We start from the raw sequence: 18,271 nt of genomic DNA, 5'->3' as shown, positions 1-18,271 counted from the left end.
ATATCAGACAGACGTTTGATAGTAGCTCCAAAGGGGTATAATAAACTATCCGCACCATCCCCACCTCTCATCTATCTTACAGCATATTAAATAAATCCTACAGCTGCTCAATCCCCTTCACCAAAGCATCCAGCTCCACATCCCCAATCCCCTCTCCCACAACCCGACGCAACAATCCCGCCAGCCCCCCCACAAGCGTCCTCCTGTTCTCCTCCTCCATCCTACTACTCTTCTCCTTCGCAACCTCCAAAACCCCCTTCGGGATCCGTGCCAGCCGCGCAACATTAAGCCCATAACTCCTATGCGCCACGCCCTCGCCAATTTGGAACAGGAACGTGATGTCCTCATCCCCAACCCGCCCGTGCTCCGTAAACTTCATATGCACGTTCCTCAGCTCCCCGCTCCCAAAGGCGCGCGCCACGCCTGCAAGCGTCTGGTAGTGCGTGATGAACAGTGTTAGGCACTTCAGGTCGCGGACAACATAGTCTAGCACAGCCTGGGCAATCGCCACACCATCATGGGTACTGGTGCCTCTGCCTAGCTCATCCAATATCACCAGCGACCACGGAGTTGCCTGCTTGAGAATATCAGCCGTCTCAGACAGCTCCACCATAAACGTACTCTCTCCTGCCAACATGTTGTCAAAGGCGCCCATGCGGGTGAACACCGCATCCAGCATCCCGAGCCGCGCCGACTCGGCAGGGACGTACGACCCTATCTGCGCCATGATGCATATCAATGCCACATGTCTGACATACGAGGATTTGCCGCCCATATTGGGGCCGGTGATGAGAAGTGCACGGGTTCCGTCAGCTGACAAAGATGTATCGTTCGGAACGTAGGAGTCGAGAAGAAGTTGCTCGGCCATTGGGTGGCGTCCGCCCACCACTGCGATTTCTGTGTCACCAGTATACTCCGGCTTCACGTAACCCGGTTGGGAGGCTACGGTGGCGAGTGAGAGTAGACAATCGAGCGTCGCGAGGGACGCGACACAATCACGGAAAGCCTGATAATGGGCCGCAATGTCAGAAAGCAGATTTGAGAAGGCAACATCGCATGCTGCTGCAAGGGCTTCTTTATGCTGGTCTCGCTCACGAATCATCTTGATGATCTCCGGCGTGTGAAACCTGGAAAGCTTTTTCGTGCCACTGACTTTCACCCACGATGCCGGAACGTGCTTCAGGTTTGTATTGTCCACTTCAATGAGGAACTCGATACCGGCCGAGGTAACGTAGCGTATGTTCGTTTTCTTGATTTTCGCTGCAGCAATGGGACGGTGCTCGTCGAGATCGTGCTCAACTGATGCAATACCAAGTTTATGGTCGCCAATGTCCTCCGTCTCTTCACTTTCGAGGAAGAAAGCGTATTTATCGTCATTACGAGCAGCTTCGGCATTGATCTTCCCAAGGAAATCCGTAATAGCGTCGCCTATGGTAGGCAATGCAGCCACAGCGTCGTTTAACAGACTAGATTTGAATCCTGCATCTGCGGGTGATTTGACATGAGCAAATTCGTTTGAAATTCGTTGCATAGTTTGTAGTACTGTGAAAAGTTCCGGCCTCGTGCATTTCCCATAGTAAATCCGAATTAGACTGCGCTCGAGATCCGATTTGATCTTCATAAGAAGCGACTTCAGCTTGTCAACTTGGGTAGCTTGGTTACCATCCTTTAGCTCCTCGACCGCCGCAACGCGCTCTTCAAGCCTTTCCTTATCAATGAGTGGCCTGCCTACCCACTTGCGCAGAAGTCGTTTTCCAAATCTAGTTTGAGTTTTGTCCAGGGTCCAAAACAAGCTACCCTTCTCCGCGTGATCCGTTTGGTTATGATAGATTTCGAGACTGGTAAGTGTATTGCCGTTCAACAACATATTCGACCTCGCGCCAAACGATTGGAAGTACTTTGTCAAGTCAAACACATGCTCGAGACCATATTCGGACATATGCTTTATCATCGAGGACAAGCAGATTGTGACGGACTCTGGAAGTTTTAAAACTTTGTCGAGCAAATTCGTTGACCTTTCATCAGTAGAATTGCCATGAGCTTTGATATTCCGAGCATAGAATTGGGCCACATGGGCGTAACTCTCAGCAGAAACTGTCTTCTCCTTTTCCACCCGCTCAATACGAATCTTGTCGCCAAAGACATTAGTACTTGAGCTAGAGAGATGCTGGACGAGCTTCTCAGTGGCCTTCGTAAGTTCGCCGACAATAAGAAACTCGCACGGAGAAATGTGCAACAGCCGGGTTTCGATTTCGCTGCGCATAAATCCATCCTCGAAACTATCGTAGATAACGTCGCCGGTTCCAGGTTGCACTGCCAATATTCCAACATCGACCTTTTCATCCGTACCCCAGCCTTTCGACTTGGCCTCCGTGATGCAAAGCAAGTATCCAGTTGCCGGAGCTCCGCCAGGCGTCCCAGCTGTAGCGTCACCCAAGCCCTCAGTATCATCTATATATGTGCCTTTCGTATAGAGATTCGTAAGTTTCCTTACGAAAGGGGTGTTGCGGTTATCGCCGGCCTTCTTTAATGCTGCCGTTTCGATTTGTCTCACAACTCCAACCTTATGCCCCGCAGCAACAAGTCTCTTCGCGTGAACTGGGAGCCTATGGACCGGGATACTCGCCGAGGCAAAACGATCCAGATGTCCCTCTGAGGGGTGCTCATCGAACCTGTATTTCCCAGGGATGCACACAATGCCTAGCTCTTTTGCAGCGACCCTGGCGTCCTCTCCAAAGAACTTAAACTTATACCCCACCTCCACGATCAGTATCGCATCCAAATGTTTCCTCTTGATATCTAGGAATTGTATTTCCATCGGCGTAAGTTTGCTTTTGGCCCCTTTCCTCGCGCCTTTAGCTGGAGGGACAGGCTCTTCGTCCTCTGCAGCATCTGCATCTTCTTCATCCAGGGCCGCGGTCTCTTCCGTGATTTGCCAGTTCCTCCTCTTAATATGCGCCATGCTATCAGGGTGGCCCAGCTTCTTCACGAATTTATCATGAAGCCGTTGTTTCTGCTTCTGCACTGCTTCGCCCTCTGGCTCTGCCGTTTCAAAAGCTTCTTGTGATTGCGTGCCACTGTATAGATATTTTTCAGTCCGGCCTGATAATGTCGGCTTATTTTCTGGTTGTCTTGGAGATTGGTTCGATGTAGTGCCCTCAAAGAAGCTGCTCTGGGTGTCATTGCCGCCGCTCTTTGTTCGTTTGACTGCCCGATCAGTTCCCACATTCACTGCATCCGCATCCTCATCCAAGGGGCTCTTTCTTTTTGTGGCAGCCGATACAGCTCTTCGGGTTGGCGCTACAATGTCTTCGTCGCTATCTGTGTCCCCCAGACCGTTTGAGACAGGCGTTGTAGATGATGGAGTTGACTGGGTCGCCTGGTCCGGAGTCCCCTTCTGGCTAAGCCCATTGACGGTCAACTTGGGTGTAAAGAAGCTGGCAATTGATCGTTGCTTTGCCGTTGCTTTCCCATTTGGTGGCGCCATTTTGCTGTCTTGTTGACACAAGGCGTGGAACAATGATGTCGATGATGTTTCTGGGGTCGCGTTCCGTGGACGCGTTCCGCGTAAAGAGGCTACGGCGATACAGGAAGGCTATGTGCGCAACTCAGTTCTATTCAATGACGACCCCCAATTGGCTTGTTCTGCCTTCACAGCAACATCAATACTACAATTCTGTCGTCTCCGTATTCTAGTCTATTATCCATACTTACGTAGTTGCGAACTTTTTATTTCTACCTCAAGATCAGGTAACTACCAGTGCAAGCAGGAGGTTTTTGCTCATCGATATACAGTTATCACAGTGGGTGGATGGGGAAAGGTTTAAGGGGCGTATGAAATACCTGATGCAAAATTGCAGCTAGAGTCAAATATTTGAATGATAATGGCGATGTGTATTGTGTTAAAAATAACTAACTACCAATGGATCAGCGCCCACAGGAAAGCTCGATGTCGAAAAAGAGCATTTTAAAGCTACATGAATTAACACCTGAAGCACTTTAAAGCAATATTGAACACGCCATCTTGGCACAAGCATAGCAGTCGATGTGGTGATCCTCAAGCGGGTCTTAATGATGTCAGCCCAAAAGTGATGCATGGGGTTTGCCAGCAATAAATCATCGGGGATGGTTTAGGAGAGTTCCGTGTCTGCCATTGAAACGGGCAAGCAACAGCGTGACTCGAGTCTATTACATTGCATATGAAAACCCCTTGTTGGTGTATTGATTCTGGTGTCTGGTAGAGTTGGATTCCCTAAAAGGGCCGAGCACCACGGCAGGCTTAAAGTCCCCATTGAAGCTAGACTGTAGTTGCTTAGGGTCTCCGTGGAATGCTAGAGGTTCGCTAAATCCGAATGAATACGAGTAGGGGTTGTAAATGAGAGGATTCGCTGTATGGTCGTGAAAAGCGTGCGGTGGATAGGCATTTCCAGGGGCACTGGCATCACCGGATCTCCTGTTCAGATAATCAGGCTGCATGTTTTCTTTGCCTCCAAATCTTATGGCCAGCGGCGATTGAATTGCCCGTGGTGAAGTGTGCACAATCATGTTTGAAGACACATTCTCAAGCGGAAGGCCGTGAGAAAAATCAAATCTAATGCACGTTAATCATTATGGCTTCTTTCACTACAGAGTTAAAACATTGGCCCTCATACCTGTGGTCCTCAAGTGGGCTTTCAGTCCGTCCTTTATGGCCGTTAGCTTTAATAATGGACACTATTATAAGAGTCTTACCAGGGCTATCCTCCACAGAATCTTTGAAGACAGTCATTTGACGTTTCTTGCTCATAGTTTCAACTGTTAACCTGAATTCTTCATCCTCGTCGTTACTAGGAGTAAAGTTGCCGCTTGTATCTCCCAAGACATTCTGCTTTGGCACTTTTTGGTTCAGTGATGTATCAACAGTCACAGTCGGAACTACAGCCACAGCTGCAGCCTTTTGCTTTGCGGCAGGACGTTTTGGTTTGCCGCCCTTAGCGACATTTTTGGAATCAGAAACGTTGGGCTTGGGAATGTCAGATGATGCCTTCGACTTTCGCGCACGACGCTTCCTTGGAGATGGCGCCTTTTCACTCTTTACCTACGTTTTGGTTAGTTCTCTCTTCATAGTAGTATCTCAAGAAGCCTATAACCTACAGGGCTACCCTCCACCGATGAATCGTATATGTCTCTAATCCTCTGGAGCTCCCCTTGGGTGTTATAAATAATCTCGTTGGGTTCAACCTCACGGGATGTTGTCTGCATTTGTGCAAGGATGGATCCATCCTTTCTTTGATTGCGCATCCGCTTCATTTCAGCTGTGGCGGAATCAAAAAGATCCATACCAGGCCAATAAACCCCTTTGAGTCTGCTGTTGTCGCTATCTGCATCAACTTGCAACTCAGCTCGCTTTACCTGAGCAGGCGAGCTTGATATGTGTTAGTAATATCGAATCTAAGTATTGGAAAGGAGGGCCACAAACGCTCTGAAAAGGGTTTGGGTACCCGGGCTGTCATCCTGAGTAAAATTGGGGACAAATCGTCTCATTGTGGGAGTAGCATAAGCATAATTCTTGTCCCAACCGCTGGAAGGCACCGAATCAGATGGTGTGTCCAAGAGCGCCGGCGAGGTGGACCATAAATGTATGCGTGGAACCGGAGCTTTGTATGCGGGTGTAGCCATGAGTTGGTTGATTGTCAAGTCCATGTCTTCAATCTTGCTCTCATTTATCTCGCTCTCACTTTTATTCTCTTTGATTAGCTGCACCAAAGCGTTAGCCCAGCCCACGTGATAGCTTGTTAATCGCAGATCTCAGTACTCACAGGTTTCTGGAAGCTTCTCATTCGCTTCACGGTATTTTTCTGCTCCTTGGTCGCAAGGCGTTCCGCCAACAACCCCTCAAGACTGTTGTCGGCATACCAAGCGTCATAGACATCGAGTTGGCTCCTGGCTTCGGGCTCTGCTTGACAGCGAATTTGTAGCTTGAATCTGTAGGAAAGGTGACCCTTCGACGATATGTGGGTGAGCAAGTGCGAGATATCGGAGAACTGAGGGTTCTTCGGGCAGAGGCTACAGTTCAGGGGAACTGCAGCATTTCCTGGTGGTTTAGACATATTTTGTTCGCCTATAACTTGAATTATTAGCTTCCGAATAGCAGCTCCAGTTGGAGTAGCATTTTTCTGTCCATAGCATTGTATATTTATGTTGTAGAACCAGCATTGCTCGATGGAGGCCTGTGGGAAACCATTGAAAAAAAAGATCAAGGTTGGATGTCCAACTAGACCAACAGGAGTTCAATGTCCGACTTTGATTGCAACAAGCAATGAAGATGTCGCCATGTCAAGAAGGAGCGGGGGTACTCATGGGTACTCACGACGGTTATCAATTATAAGTTTTGTGTCGCTTGTGGTGCTGATCAGGACAACTACTGCAGCAAATGAAGCAAGAGAGTCCTTGATTGTTGGTGAGCCTTCATGTATACACTGAAATGCTGACTGACGCAAGACAATGGATGATTTTGTGAAAGAAAGAGAAGGTGTGAAGGCGAAAGAAGCAGAGGATGTAATATGCTGCCCCGACAAGCTAGTCACACGGAAGGAGGTGATTTGGGGAAGGTGCACCTGGCTGGCCTACATGCGTTTTGTAGCTATGACGGAACACATAGTCAAAGTTGCAGATCAACGTATAAGAAGAGTCTATGAGAATAAAAATATTGGAAAATGAAGGTAGGAAACGGAATAAATGGAATAAATATACTTGAGCTGAGTATAGCCCGAAGTTAAGACCGTTCGACCACTGCGCATGTCTAGACCAAATACGATGAATGGTAGATAAAGTGAGAAGAATAAGCTGGAAGAAAACGTCTTTTACTTCTCCGTGTACACTACTGGAGAGATAACATATCGCCACCAGACCATAACGCCATAGCCATTAAACTCCATCAAGATGACTTCCTGCCCAGTATCTTGTCTGTCACCTTTTTTGGCATACAGCTGCAAATGTATCAGTTAATGCATCGCATTTACAGAGGGAAACAACTTACTATATCGGATCAACTTCAGCCAAGCCAGGGTATCCCAACAAGCTTAATCCCGCAACCCCGAATACCGTATGGAAGACATCCACCATATCTCCTGGTCTATCCGCCAAACCCCCTCGCTCTGAGTCCTGGCATTTCAAAATAAATGTTTCCAGCTTTTTTCCATCAATATAATTCAAGCACCCAAGCATTGCCAAACTACTCGCCACCCACCAACTGTAGCAGACATCTTCAAGCTTCTCTGGGCGCCCGTTGAGGCCTCCTCCCTCGGTCTGCCTCTCAGAGAGCCAGCCAGATAACTCAACCTTCTTTACAGTATCCAATTTGCCTGCTATCGAGAGCGCGCCGAGACATGCAAAGATCTGACCGGAATGGGATTCTGCGCCTGGACTAACTCCATATCCTCCATCGAAGTTTTGACACTTCTTGATGTACCCAACAGCTTTGTCGACATCTGCGAGATGCAATAATCCAAGCAGAGAGAGCCCAATAAAGCCGCAGCAAATGAATCTAGTGTCGCACTCGCCCCATTCATCGCCGGTGAATGTTCCGGTCTCTTTGTTTTGTAGATTTGCAATCCATTCACCCAGTTTTTGCTTGCATGGGCCTCTCTTATCAAGTTCGTCTAAAGCACCTACAGTCGCTAGAATCTGTATGGCGCTGCAGGTGTATAGCATATGTGCATCATGTCGAGGAGCTGCTCCGAATCCACCGTCTGGCTTTTGGCAAGAGAACACGAAGTCGATTGTTTCCGACCGCGGAAGAGCATCGGGTCGGTTTAGAAGATGGAGGGCAGTGAGGCCCCAGTAGACTCCGTTGAGACGCAGGTGTTCCGTGTAGTGGTATTCTAGCTCATCTTTGCGCTTCAGGGAGTCAGTTACCGGTCAATGCTTTTATGAAGGAGACATGAAATATATCGAGGAACATGGAGGAGATAGGAGGGCCAGCTTACGGTGTCCAAACTTTGGATATATTTGACATGGGCTTCGGCTGCGAGACTGATTTCCTCTGGAAGCTCAGATGAGCCCCCACCTCTGCCTGGGCCAGAGACTAAAGACATTGCTCAAGTTATCTTCAGGCAGATCAGAGACGGGCTGAAGGGATATAAAGGTTGTTAAGTGGGATACCTAAATTTGAGCTGTGACGCCGAGGCTGCAGCCGCGTCGCTAGCGCGGGGTAGAGAGCTCCACGGCCAATCACGGCACGGGTAGGCTACCCCACCAACACGTTCCGGTATCAAAATCGACCAAGAAGCCGTTCGGAGATGTGCCCTCGAAGACATTTAGGAGAATATATTGTCGACTAACTTCCTGGCATCATCCTGAAAACTGTTTGTTGGTATATAAACTGGGAGCATTATTTTATATTTAGCTCCAAGCATACTTATTCCAGGAAGTTTCCAGAATATACCGAAGCAGTGTGTCTACGTGGTAGCAGACTTCTGGCGCGCGTCGTCGAAAGTCAGCTGAGTGGTAAATAAGGATGGCAAAAACAGTATGCATTATTGGTAAGTATGACCAGCAACCGGTCACCCTTAGACGAGGCAGTCACTGACCCTGTGTAGGCGCGGGTCCAGGTGGGATAGCAGCTGCCAGGGCATTTATGTACCCCAAAGGAGCTTTCAAAGTTACAGTCTTTGAGCAGCTGTCGAGAATTGGTGGGCTTTGGCCCAGTAATTCCACTGACAAAGGCTTAATAAACCCGTCTATGTCTACGAACCTGAGCAAGTATACAGTCTGCTTTAGTGACAAAACGTGGCCAGAGAATGAGCCTTCCCGCCCGAGCCCTCTGTTTCCCAAGGCCAGCGATGTAGGCCAGTACCTTCAACAGTATGTTGACAAGTACCTGAACAGCCCGTCGGTTGAGATCAAAACAAGCTGCCGCGTTGAAGAGGCTAGTATGGTTGAGGATGATGCCTCTAACCCAATAAAATGGAGGATACGAGTGAAAAAGCTGCGTACTGATGTTAAAGGGCCACACTCCCTAGAAACCGAAGACACTTCAGCCGACTCAAGAGTTAGTGTTGTTGGGACCGAGGAGCACTTTTTTGACCATGTCATAATATCTTCTGGATTCTTTAGCAAGCCAATAATCCCAAAAACTTTTACGCAGAAAGAGGGCATGCCCATTCCCATCATTCACAGTTCAGAGTTTTCAAACCTCAAAGAATTGTTGGAAGGCAATAAAGGAACCCCAGGCAAGATTCTGGTTGTGGGCGGGTCAATGTCTGGCGCTGAAACATCCGCGACAATCGCAGCTCAGATTTCATCCGAGATTCATTCTCCTGGAAAATCAGACATTGAGTCTATAGAGCAGTACACGATCCACCATGTAACGAGCAAGCCGTTTTGGACATTGCCGTTCTTCTTGCCTTTGAAGACGCAGGTTGACAATGAGAAGCAGGATGGCAAGGTGAGCACCAGATCGAACCTTCTTTGAGTATGTATTCTAATTGCACTAGGTCATTAATCCGGCGCCAGAATTTTTACCCATCGATATGGTTATGTTTAACCTTAGCAATAGGTCTCCCGAAGAACGCTTGAAAAATAGATCTGGCATCGTAAGCCCAGAGGCAGCGCAGAAGTCACACGCTGCCTTCAAATTATTTAACGGTGGTGAAGCAGCTGCCCATGCTTTCTTGCCCGCAGATAAGGAAACAGATGCCCCTTGGCTAGCAATCAGCGATAATTATTCCTCGTTCGCTCAGTCCGGCGCGATCAAAATAACAAGGGGACGAGTGAAGTCCCTGGCCGACGATAATACATCTGTCATTGTCGAAATGCCCTCGTCAACTGAAACATTTGATAATATCTCTGCGATTATCTTTGCCACGGGCTTTGATAGCGCATCCTCTCTGTCCTTCCTCCCTAAATCCATTCTATCCACTCTTGGATACGATCCTTCAACTCCAGACCTACCGCTCGCCCTGTCATTACACAGCACAATACACCCCTCTTTACCTTCTCTAGGCTTTGTTGGGTTTTACCGAGGCCCATACTGGGGCGTTGCGGAGCAGCAAGCAGCTCTTCTGCGCGTCCTCTGGCAACCCGACGCCTCGCCGCCTCCAGCTCTGAGCTCTGCCCTCGAAAACACAAGCTCTATCATTCCTGCACTACGAAGCTGTCGCAAAGAGACCCTGGAGAGACTCGCGCAGTTTCCAATGGGTGATTATACTCACATTATGGAATCTCTCCGAGAAATGCAGGGCCATGGGCCAGTTGAAGCTGCCGATAGCTACTGTACGCCTGTCACACCGGCACTGTATGCAACCGGTTTGCAAGGCCTCGGTGAGGGTGAAGAAGCTACAGAATCTAAAGAAACCTTACGGCTCATAAAACAAGAGATTGACGGAAGCCGAGGTGGAAAATTTGTGGCCAAGGCAATCTTCCGCTCCCTCCAGGGGAACTGGGTTCTGAACCGCACCATTAAAAGTAATATTTCGACATACCCCTCGGGCTCTTTGTTTGGAACCGCGAGATTTTATCCCAGGCGCCCTACGGCCGAGGGTTTCGCAGCAGAGTATCTGTATGTTGAGGATGGAGATTTTAAGACAGATACTGGGATGCAGTTTAGAGCGACGAGGAGGTACATCTATAGGTACGCGGAGGCCGAGGACAAGTTAAGCGTTTGGTTTGTGAAAACGGACAACGAGACGGTTGACTATTTGTTCCATGAGCTGCAGATGATATGCCCTCATCCAACAGCAGGTGAACAGACGAGCAGCACTCTGCATGGGGTCGACGAGCAAAATTCGAAGGAATTGGTACCGCCAAGGGACAGGAGATGGAAGGCAACATCTCATCACCTTTGCATTGACGATACCTATGACCCCGAGTATGAATTCGCATTCCGGGGTGTGGAGGTAGCTAAATGGAGTGTGGGGTATCACGTGAGGGGACCGCATAAAGACTATTGGATTGGGAGCGTTTTCACGCGGTAACCTTTTGAGATTCATTACGGGTAGAATATTCTACATCGACGCACGGCGTATTGTATACATGATAGATATTATGCTTTTCTAAACTGGGAAATGATGAAGTGTACGGCTTCACGTGGCGTGTGGGCCGTGAGCCCTGACAGTTGACAGTTCTGCAACTCCTGCCCCTTTTCATTGATGTGGGACACCATGTACCACGCACGGACCAATTCGCATAATTTCTCTTCATCTCAGCCAAACAATCTTAGCCCTCGCCTGCCTTCCAGAACAAATGCGCCCAAATTGGTGTTATATGGGTTATACGGTCCCTTGTGTCTTATGTCATACTGGCCATACGAGAGCCGAAGGAAGCCTACCATGCCAACTTCGGATAATCAACACTTCCAACTTCTTACTCTTCCTCAGCCACTCTACATTCTCTTGTTGTCGCTCTTTTGTTAATATCTCCATTCCTCTTGTTCCCTGTATCTTGACACCTCACTGCCCCGCTGATCGCTGATCGCTGATCGACGAACCATTCGAAAACGTCACCTGAGAGGTTAAATTGCGAGTCAAACTTGATCGCTCCGCCCCCAGAGATTGAACCCGACGATCACAACGAAAGGCAACTCTTTACACCCAACAGACCCAAAGGCAATCGCGACCTAACGATCGATCGCGAAATCGTCTTCGAAGGGCAGCAACTACGCCAGTGCCTAACGGCCGGACCGTACCCGTCGTTATCGATACCGGAAACGTCGGCTGCGAACGAAGTACTTTGACCGCCGGATCGAGTCCAGCCCGATCGATCGGAGAACGGAAATAATCACCAGCGGCGTCGCAATCATAATACCTCTCCTGCGCGCTGCGTATATATCTTAATCCAGCAATCAAATCACGATGTCGAACCTTTTACGGACATTGTTCCTCCTCGCCCTTCCCCTCGCTACCCTCCAAACCGAAGTGAAGCCAGGGACCAACCTCGATATCGTACCATTCAATACACTGCCACTATGCGCCCAAAGCTGCGGTAAGCTCTTTGACGTGGCATACTCTTGTATCCCCCCAGCGACGCCCTCGCCGGACATAAGCTGCTTCTGCAAAAATGCTCATACGACCTCGGTGGGACAGGCTGGCGCTGCCAACACGTGCGCTTCTGCGTGTCCTGTCCCAGCAGATCTGACAGCTATTCAGACATGGTACAACGGGCTATGCGCATCGGGTGGCACGACACCAACTACAAATGGCGGCACGACTGGGGGTACCGGCACTGGAAACACAGGCACGGGATCGACAAATACTGCAAGCACGGGAGATTCGACTGGAACTGATGGTAGCACAATCACGGCCCCCAAAAAGAAGACTTGGTGAGTTTAATCGACAATATCTCTTCGAATATGGACTAATTTGGACTAGGATCGAGGCTCACTATCAATATGTCATCATGATTGCCATCATCGTTGTCGCTATTGTCGGTGGATGGATCGCAGCAGCATTTTTCCGCCGCAGGTACCTGCGCAAGCGCGAGCTGAACTACGAGATGAGGCCGCCGACTGCGCCTTGGGTTACGGGCCATTCGGGCCCTACCGGTCCCTATGGCGGCGGCGGCTTTGGAGACGGCTCGGCAGGAAAGGAAGGCGCAATGATGACGACGCCGATGACAGCGGCGCAGGTGAAGAAGGAGAAGAAGAAGTGGTTTGTAAGTGAGAGGACGTGAGGTGTGGGATCATCTACGGGTTTTGTATGGGTTAGATTGAAAGGAGTTGCTGGGCACACTTGTAACCGAAGCACAAAGCAAGGGAGTGTGATGGGTGAAGGGAGCACTTGGAACAGTGGCGGGCGTTTTGGGCTGGAGCAGGGTGCATATATTGGCTGTATTGACGATGCAAACTTTGGTGAAACAACCCATTGGAGAGAGTGGGTTGATGTGGAATACTTGTGAGAGGAGTTGTATTAACGAGTTTCTGTCAGGACTATACCTCATGTTCAAATTGTACTAAGGATAGTATAGGAGAGCCAATTTTATATTGTAGGTGTTAAATCGGTGCGTCGTTAAAAATTAAGTTAATACGTTTGTCATTTTTCTTGGGGGACTCAGCTGGTTCTTGATGCTTCCAGTCCCCGTTCCATTGTGCATCTGATTGAATATTCCCCTTATGTACAAGGGCTCTCACGCTTCCCATGCCATACTGAGACGATAAAGCGAAGTCGGTTCAATGTTTCCACATTCTTTTCAACATGAGCGCAATGCAGGTAAGGTGATTTGATTTCACTTGTCTCTAGTAGGTGAACATTGACCGAAATTGAAGTTATCAGCTTACATTTTATTCCTTCACCTCAAATATACAGCCACAAAAGCTCGTCACCATGATGCTCATCGCCCTCTCTTTGGCCAACAGGCTTATTGCTGATCAAAGAGAACCGATTCCTTCATCCATTCCTGCAAATCTCGCATTTTCGAGAAGGATATTTGAGCAAGCGCCTGCACTGGTGGTGACGCAAGTGCTATCCTGAGTTTGGAAACTCCGTCCTTGCTGGAATTCTTGTCACCGATAGCCGTCTTCTCACCGACAGAACCAATTGTGGCCAAGGCAGCTATATAATGAGCTCTACTCAACTGGGGGGCTTTGCTTTATTCTTATATTTTCAATGTGAACTTCTGAAGAGTTCAAAATATCTATTTGACATTCATTCCTATCCAGTCGAGGATATTTCGACAGTCCGGTCACTCCATATCTCCTCAACACACCTACAACTACCGTCAAGTGGGTGAAAAGCACCTTTCATTCGGATAGCATTGCTCTGCTGAAGCCGACTTCACCGCAAGAATGCCGTCTTTCCAGGAATGTCCTGAGGATGGCCTGTCTACACCCCTGGCAGACTCAGAACAACATGAGCACGATGCTACCGTTCAAGATGCTGGTTCTGGAGACTCCATGGCTGAATTCACCGACATCCCAGTAATGATTGAGTCATTGGATGAGATGTTAGCAGCAGAAAGTGAAATCCCAACTGCCAAGCACGAGCCATCCGAAGATCAGTTTCCCGTGCAGCCATATCCCACGCCTGAGCTGGACCCTGCCGCAGTGGTATGAATTCACTGAGCGCAAAGCTATGGTACTTGCTAATAGTTGATAGGAGCATGCCCGCTTGGAATATGAAAAGTACATGGAAGAAGTGAGAGACAAGCCCGCACCTACTCCTCGCATTGAGCGCGTCAATGAGCCTGACTACTTTATTGGCAAAGGCGTGGTCACCGGCGTCAGCTATCAACTCAATAAGACCCCCCGAGAGGCTCAGTCCCGGCAACCCAAAAATGGACAACTTCACAATTCATACGTCCCCGACTACAATGCCAACAAAACCATTTGGGAAACACGAGAGGAGAGGTTAAATGCTATTGATCATCAAAATGTCATCCTCAATCCTCGCGGCAGACTCTCGGAATATTTCGTTTGGGGGATTTCATACAACCCACCAGATGAATTGTCCCAGGGACACAGAGCTGTCCACATCGACGTATCGATGGGAACTTTGCTGAAGAGCATCCTTGACAAGATGAACACGGGACCGATTTACTCGGCGACCCTTTGCAACACAGTTGCAATCACGGGGGGGTTGACTGCGTTTATCATTTTCGTTGAAGAATCCGGAGCCAGCCAGTTGAAATCCAATTTGGCCATCGAATCTCTCAGGACAGTGCACATAACTTCCCATCCAACCTGGCCCATCGGCCCTACCATACTGAAGCAAATCAAACAGGGCTGGACGCGCTGCCTATCAATCAGAGGTCTTCCATCAGCATTCTCCACGGGAGATGTCTTCGACATGATAGTTCAGCCCGGATACAGCCAAGTGAAAGAATTGCTCGAAGTCCAGCGTGACGCCCAGGAATGCTTCTTCGTGGAGTTTTCGTCCATAGCTGCGGCGGACAAAGTGTACAGGCTTATGAGTGCACATTACAGAGGCAGCGATGTAGCCGTAAGCTTTGGGGCTGATCCATGCTCCCTTCCTTTCCCGGTGCCATTTGGTGCCACACCGGATGCTTCTCCCACAACTCTTACCCCGTCATCCTCTTTTGGAAGCGAAGATAGCGAATCAATTGATGATAAGGCGTTCCTTATTGCCAAATATGGCCTACCGCCAAAGCTTCGTCTTCGGAGGGCCTTGCCTGAGGTCCATAAGCAGAGCATGATGGCTGCGTCAAATATTTCTCATTTCGCAAACAATACACGGCTTTCCAACTCCCTTGGTAAAGAAAATGCACAGGATACATCCAGTACCAGAGTCGACGCCCAGCAATACATGGCAGCTGCGGCGTTGATGATGCAGATTCATGGAGAAGATGCTTCACTCGCTGCTCAACAAACCAAAGCAGATCCCGAGGTTGGCAGGGATCTCTCTAATCTTATCCCAACTTTCGAATACCATGGGACTGGGACTGGGTTCAATTGGGCCGATGAGATGATAAAGGAAGCTGCCGGGGAAGGATACAGCAATACTCCAGCGCTCGATATCTTGGCACAGTAGGCTCTGAGTGGGAGCGTATATTGAAGTCTGCCAAGTCTGAAGAAGTGATCGGTATATTTTTCAGCTTGGGATGCGGAGGGTTCGCAGTGGACATCTGCTAGCTGGTCCTGGGAAGGCGTTTAAGGGTATTTTGGCGGGTGTGACTGTTTTGGTGGGACTGCAAGTGTTTACCATGGAATTCGGATACTATTCAAGTACAAACCTCGGAAGCTACTCGAAAATGGTTCACAGTTGTCCACTACTTCTTCCAAGCATTTATAGAGCTTATTCTACCTTTAACGGCACCACCGCGATACTCGGCTTGGATTTTTATTTATGGAAGTTCCTACAAGGGGACTTATTTACGGTGGTTGAGAAGTTAGCAAGGGTTTGGAGACAGACTATAAGATCTACAAAATTGATGGGCAGCGGTGGGAAGATGGATAATGGAGATTGTATCATTAGGCAAGACGCAACCAGAGTTTCTTTTATGCGATGTACCTTTTGGCTCCGGTTGCGGATGAAGCAAATTTCAATGTGCATGATGAACTTTCGAGTGATATAACTTTATGGTTTTGTCCCATATTTTATATTGGAAACTAAACCAAAGGACACAAAGCCCAACGAATTTTAATCCAGAAAAAAAAACATGTCTTGAATATATAATTGTCAGAAACAATAAATAATAACAACGTGATTCATTAATTTACCAGCCGTTGATCTTCAAATTAGATAGTTATTGTTACGAGAATGTCGTTGGTTTAGTTCGGGGAATGATAAGATTAGATTAGATAAGATCCTTTCCTGTCACGTCCCTGACTCAAACCGCCTTCGCGGCACGTGCTTCTAGACATCAACACCTGAACGTATATCTCAAACCCACCATTTCCTTTGCAATATCACCACTGTTTTATACCCAAGCAACAGAGAGAGAGCGAATAACTCGCCCTGTTTCTAAGCCATGGCTATTGATCCTCCGGAGCAACCATGGGATGAGAAGACGGAGAGGAAATTCGAAGGGTAAATTGGGACAACCTACCACCAGCTCTGGGGTTAATAGGCGGTAGACTGATATGATGGCGTAGGAAGGCGTATAGCGAGTACTTTGATCCGTGCCAGGATTTGGCTACGAGGAGTTTGAAGTGTTTGCACCGGAATGGCGGGCAAAGGGAAATGTGCTCGGATTACTTCCAGTAAGTTGGAGGCGCATTCAACTATGCTCGCACGTGGTTGCGGCGGAGTGAAGCCATGGAATGGAATTTTACTAATTGATGCATAGGGCGTATCGAGACTGCAAAAAGCAATGGGTAAGGAGCTCATTCCCAATTTCCAAGTGTGTGGCCTACTGATGTTTGTAGCTTGCGGACCGGAAAGAAACAAAGAGGAAGAATGCCAAACCTTGGTTTGGCTCAAATGACAAGCCTGAAGAACCTTCAAAATAGGCGGAGTATTATCAAGCGTGGGGATTTGTACGATATGAGGCCTCAAAGGGCAGGGTATTATCAATGAGGGTACATAGTGTTTGAGAGTCTGTATTTTAATCATGGTTGGAGCACTCCACGTAACCCACTTGGCCTGGTCAAAGGTCTGGTCGGACTTCGAGACAGCAGTGGTGGTGTTCTGATCAACAAGAACTTCTGAAAACGCAGTCAGGTCCGCTTGTGAGAAGATGGGAATGAGCAGTTGTGCGTAGGAGTCTCAGAGAAACCCATGTTGTCGGCAACACCGAGAGCTTGGTAGATCAGCTGGCCAGTCTTCATGCAACAAATGATTCGCCAAGATCCGTTGGACCGCTGATATTAGCCTCGATGTCCCTCCCACCTGATGCGATTGAAAGAGCCAATAAAAGGGCCTGACCACATCGGAGTGTTTGCATTACCATTGGCAGAGGGGCCTTCTCATAAAACTATAGTTTAATCGTTAAGGGATCGACAAGAACACTGGCTAAATCCAGGCAATGCCACGCGATATAATATATGAGGTATTCTCGAAGCGGATAAGGAGGAGTCCATATTATCAGGGATCGGTGACATATGCGGAATATCTTTGGACGGGAGCTTCTGGAGTGTTAAAGGCTAACACATCATCGTTTTGATTTAGCTGGGGCTCGTCGAGCAAGATGTTGAGCTCTGGTAGGTCCTATTCATGATAGTCTATACAGTTAACCTAACGACAACTTTCAATTGGAAGCAGAGTAGGATGCTCGTTCAACGTGAGCTTGTTTACGGTCCAGCGGTGAACAGCCTTGGCCATCAGTCTGAATGTCAACCTGTAAATAAATAGGCTGTTTTCGGCTGACAACATTGGCTCTGATCGCCTTGCTGCCCTTATTGGCTCTCAGTGTTGTTAAAGTTCTCATTGGCATTACTGAATCTGACAGCATGGAGACAAGGTTTACCCCCGCATGGCATTAGAAAGGCTTAAGTCGGGTCCATAATAGCCTAAGTCTGTGTGGTCTTCCTTGCATGGATGCATAATCGTTGGTTTCGTCCCGTTTGACCAAACCGGGATATAGTCCGAGTCGACGCTATGTCACGGGCGTCCGGACATGGGTAATATGTTGAGAGCATAGTACTATAAAAGTACCTTCTTTCATGTGGCAGAGAAATTTACGTGACAATCGAATTCGATGTTAGTTTTAAGCCATAGCGTACTCGTATAGAAAATGTGATGCATTTTTATGCGAGTACGCTGTGGCTTTGTTGCACCATTATAATTCTTCGCCGCACTTGTTATGCTTCATTCATATTTTGTGAAATTCAGGCTTTCCAAGAAGGCCCTTGTAAAACCCAGACTTTGCAGGGAAAATAGGGGATTTTGCTCACAAGATG

At 48.3% G+C, this 18,271-nt stretch overlaps 7 protein-coding genes across 7 annotated transcripts; 4 read left to right on the top strand and 3 right to left on the bottom strand.

The window, feature by feature from the left end:
• Positions 1-13: 13 nt before the first annotated feature.
• MSH3 (mismatch repair protein msh3) lies at positions 14-3,528 on the bottom strand. The gene has a single exon (XM_024470580.1). It carries the CDS (start codon positions 3,485-3,487, stop codon positions 98-100), a length of 3,390 nt encoding a protein of 1,129 aa, XP_024322203.1. The 5' UTR covers positions 3,488-3,528; the 3' UTR covers positions 14-97.
• A 404-nt stretch (positions 3,529-3,932) lies between these two features.
• On the bottom strand, positions 3,933-6,452 carry VC83_06999 (uncharacterized protein). The gene is made up of 7 exons (XM_024470579.1): positions 6,350-6,452; positions 5,799-6,100; positions 5,459-5,736; positions 5,134-5,404; positions 4,732-5,077; positions 4,653-4,683; positions 3,933-4,591 (listed from the first exon to the last, which is right to left on the bottom strand). Exons 2-7 carry the CDS (start codon positions 6,087-6,089, stop codon positions 4,189-4,191), a joined length of 1,620 nt encoding a protein of 539 aa, XP_024322170.1. The 5' UTR covers positions 6,090-6,100; positions 6,350-6,452; the 3' UTR covers positions 3,933-4,188.
• Positions 6,453-6,583: 131 nt separating this feature from the next.
• VC83_06998 (uncharacterized protein) lies at positions 6,584-8,119 on the bottom strand. Its single transcript, XM_024470578.1, has 3 exons — positions 7,968-8,119; positions 7,019-7,878; positions 6,584-6,968 (listed from the first exon to the last, which is right to left on the bottom strand). Exons 1-3 carry the CDS (start codon positions 8,073-8,075, stop codon positions 6,917-6,919), a joined length of 1,020 nt encoding a protein of 339 aa, XP_024322171.1. The 5' UTR covers positions 8,076-8,119; the 3' UTR covers positions 6,584-6,916.
• A 166-nt stretch (positions 8,120-8,285) lies between these two features.
• VC83_06997 (uncharacterized protein) lies at positions 8,286-11,208 on the top strand. The gene is made up of 3 exons (XM_024470577.1): positions 8,286-8,522; positions 8,580-9,427; positions 9,477-11,208. Exons 1-3 carry the CDS (start codon positions 8,498-8,500, stop codon positions 10,953-10,955), a joined length of 2,352 nt encoding a protein of 783 aa, XP_024322174.1. The 5' UTR covers positions 8,286-8,497; the 3' UTR covers positions 10,956-11,208.
• A 6-nt stretch (positions 11,209-11,214) lies between these two features.
• On the top strand, positions 11,215-13,003 carry VC83_06996 (uncharacterized protein). Its single transcript, XM_024470576.1, has 2 exons — positions 11,215-12,298; positions 12,348-13,003. The coding sequence occupies exons 1-2, from the start codon at positions 11,832-11,834 to the stop codon at positions 12,646-12,648; spliced, it is 768 nt and encodes a 255-aa protein (XP_024322175.1). The 5' UTR covers positions 11,215-11,831; the 3' UTR covers positions 12,649-13,003.
• A 624-nt stretch (positions 13,004-13,627) lies between these two features.
• VC83_06995 (uncharacterized protein) lies at positions 13,628-15,601 on the top strand. The gene is made up of 2 exons (XM_024470575.1): positions 13,628-14,020; positions 14,070-15,601. The coding sequence occupies exons 1-2, from the start codon at positions 13,760-13,762 to the stop codon at positions 15,459-15,461; spliced, it is 1,653 nt and encodes a 550-aa protein (XP_024322172.1). The 5' UTR covers positions 13,628-13,759; the 3' UTR covers positions 15,462-15,601.
• A 699-nt stretch (positions 15,602-16,300) lies between these two features.
• On the top strand, positions 16,301-18,045 carry COX23 (Mitochondrial copper homeostasis protein). Its single transcript, XM_024470574.1, has 4 exons — positions 16,301-16,460; positions 16,526-16,633; positions 16,720-16,747; positions 16,799-18,045. Exons 1-4 carry the CDS (start codon positions 16,402-16,404, stop codon positions 16,880-16,882), a joined length of 279 nt encoding a protein of 92 aa, XP_024322173.1. The 5' UTR covers positions 16,301-16,401; the 3' UTR covers positions 16,883-18,045.
• The last annotated feature ends 226 nt before the right edge of the window (positions 18,046-18,271 follow it).

Source organism: Pseudogymnoascus destructans (assembly GCF_001641265.1).
Source record: "Pseudogymnoascus destructans isolate 20631-21 unplaced genomic scaffold scaffold_17, whole genome shotgun sequence".
NCBI lineage: Eukaryota > Fungi > Ascomycota > Leotiomycetes > Thelebolales > Thelebolaceae > Pseudogymnoascus > Pseudogymnoascus destructans.
The sequence above is the reverse complement of the archived record's forward strand: the minus strand, read 5'-3'. Positions and strand labels throughout refer to the sequence as shown.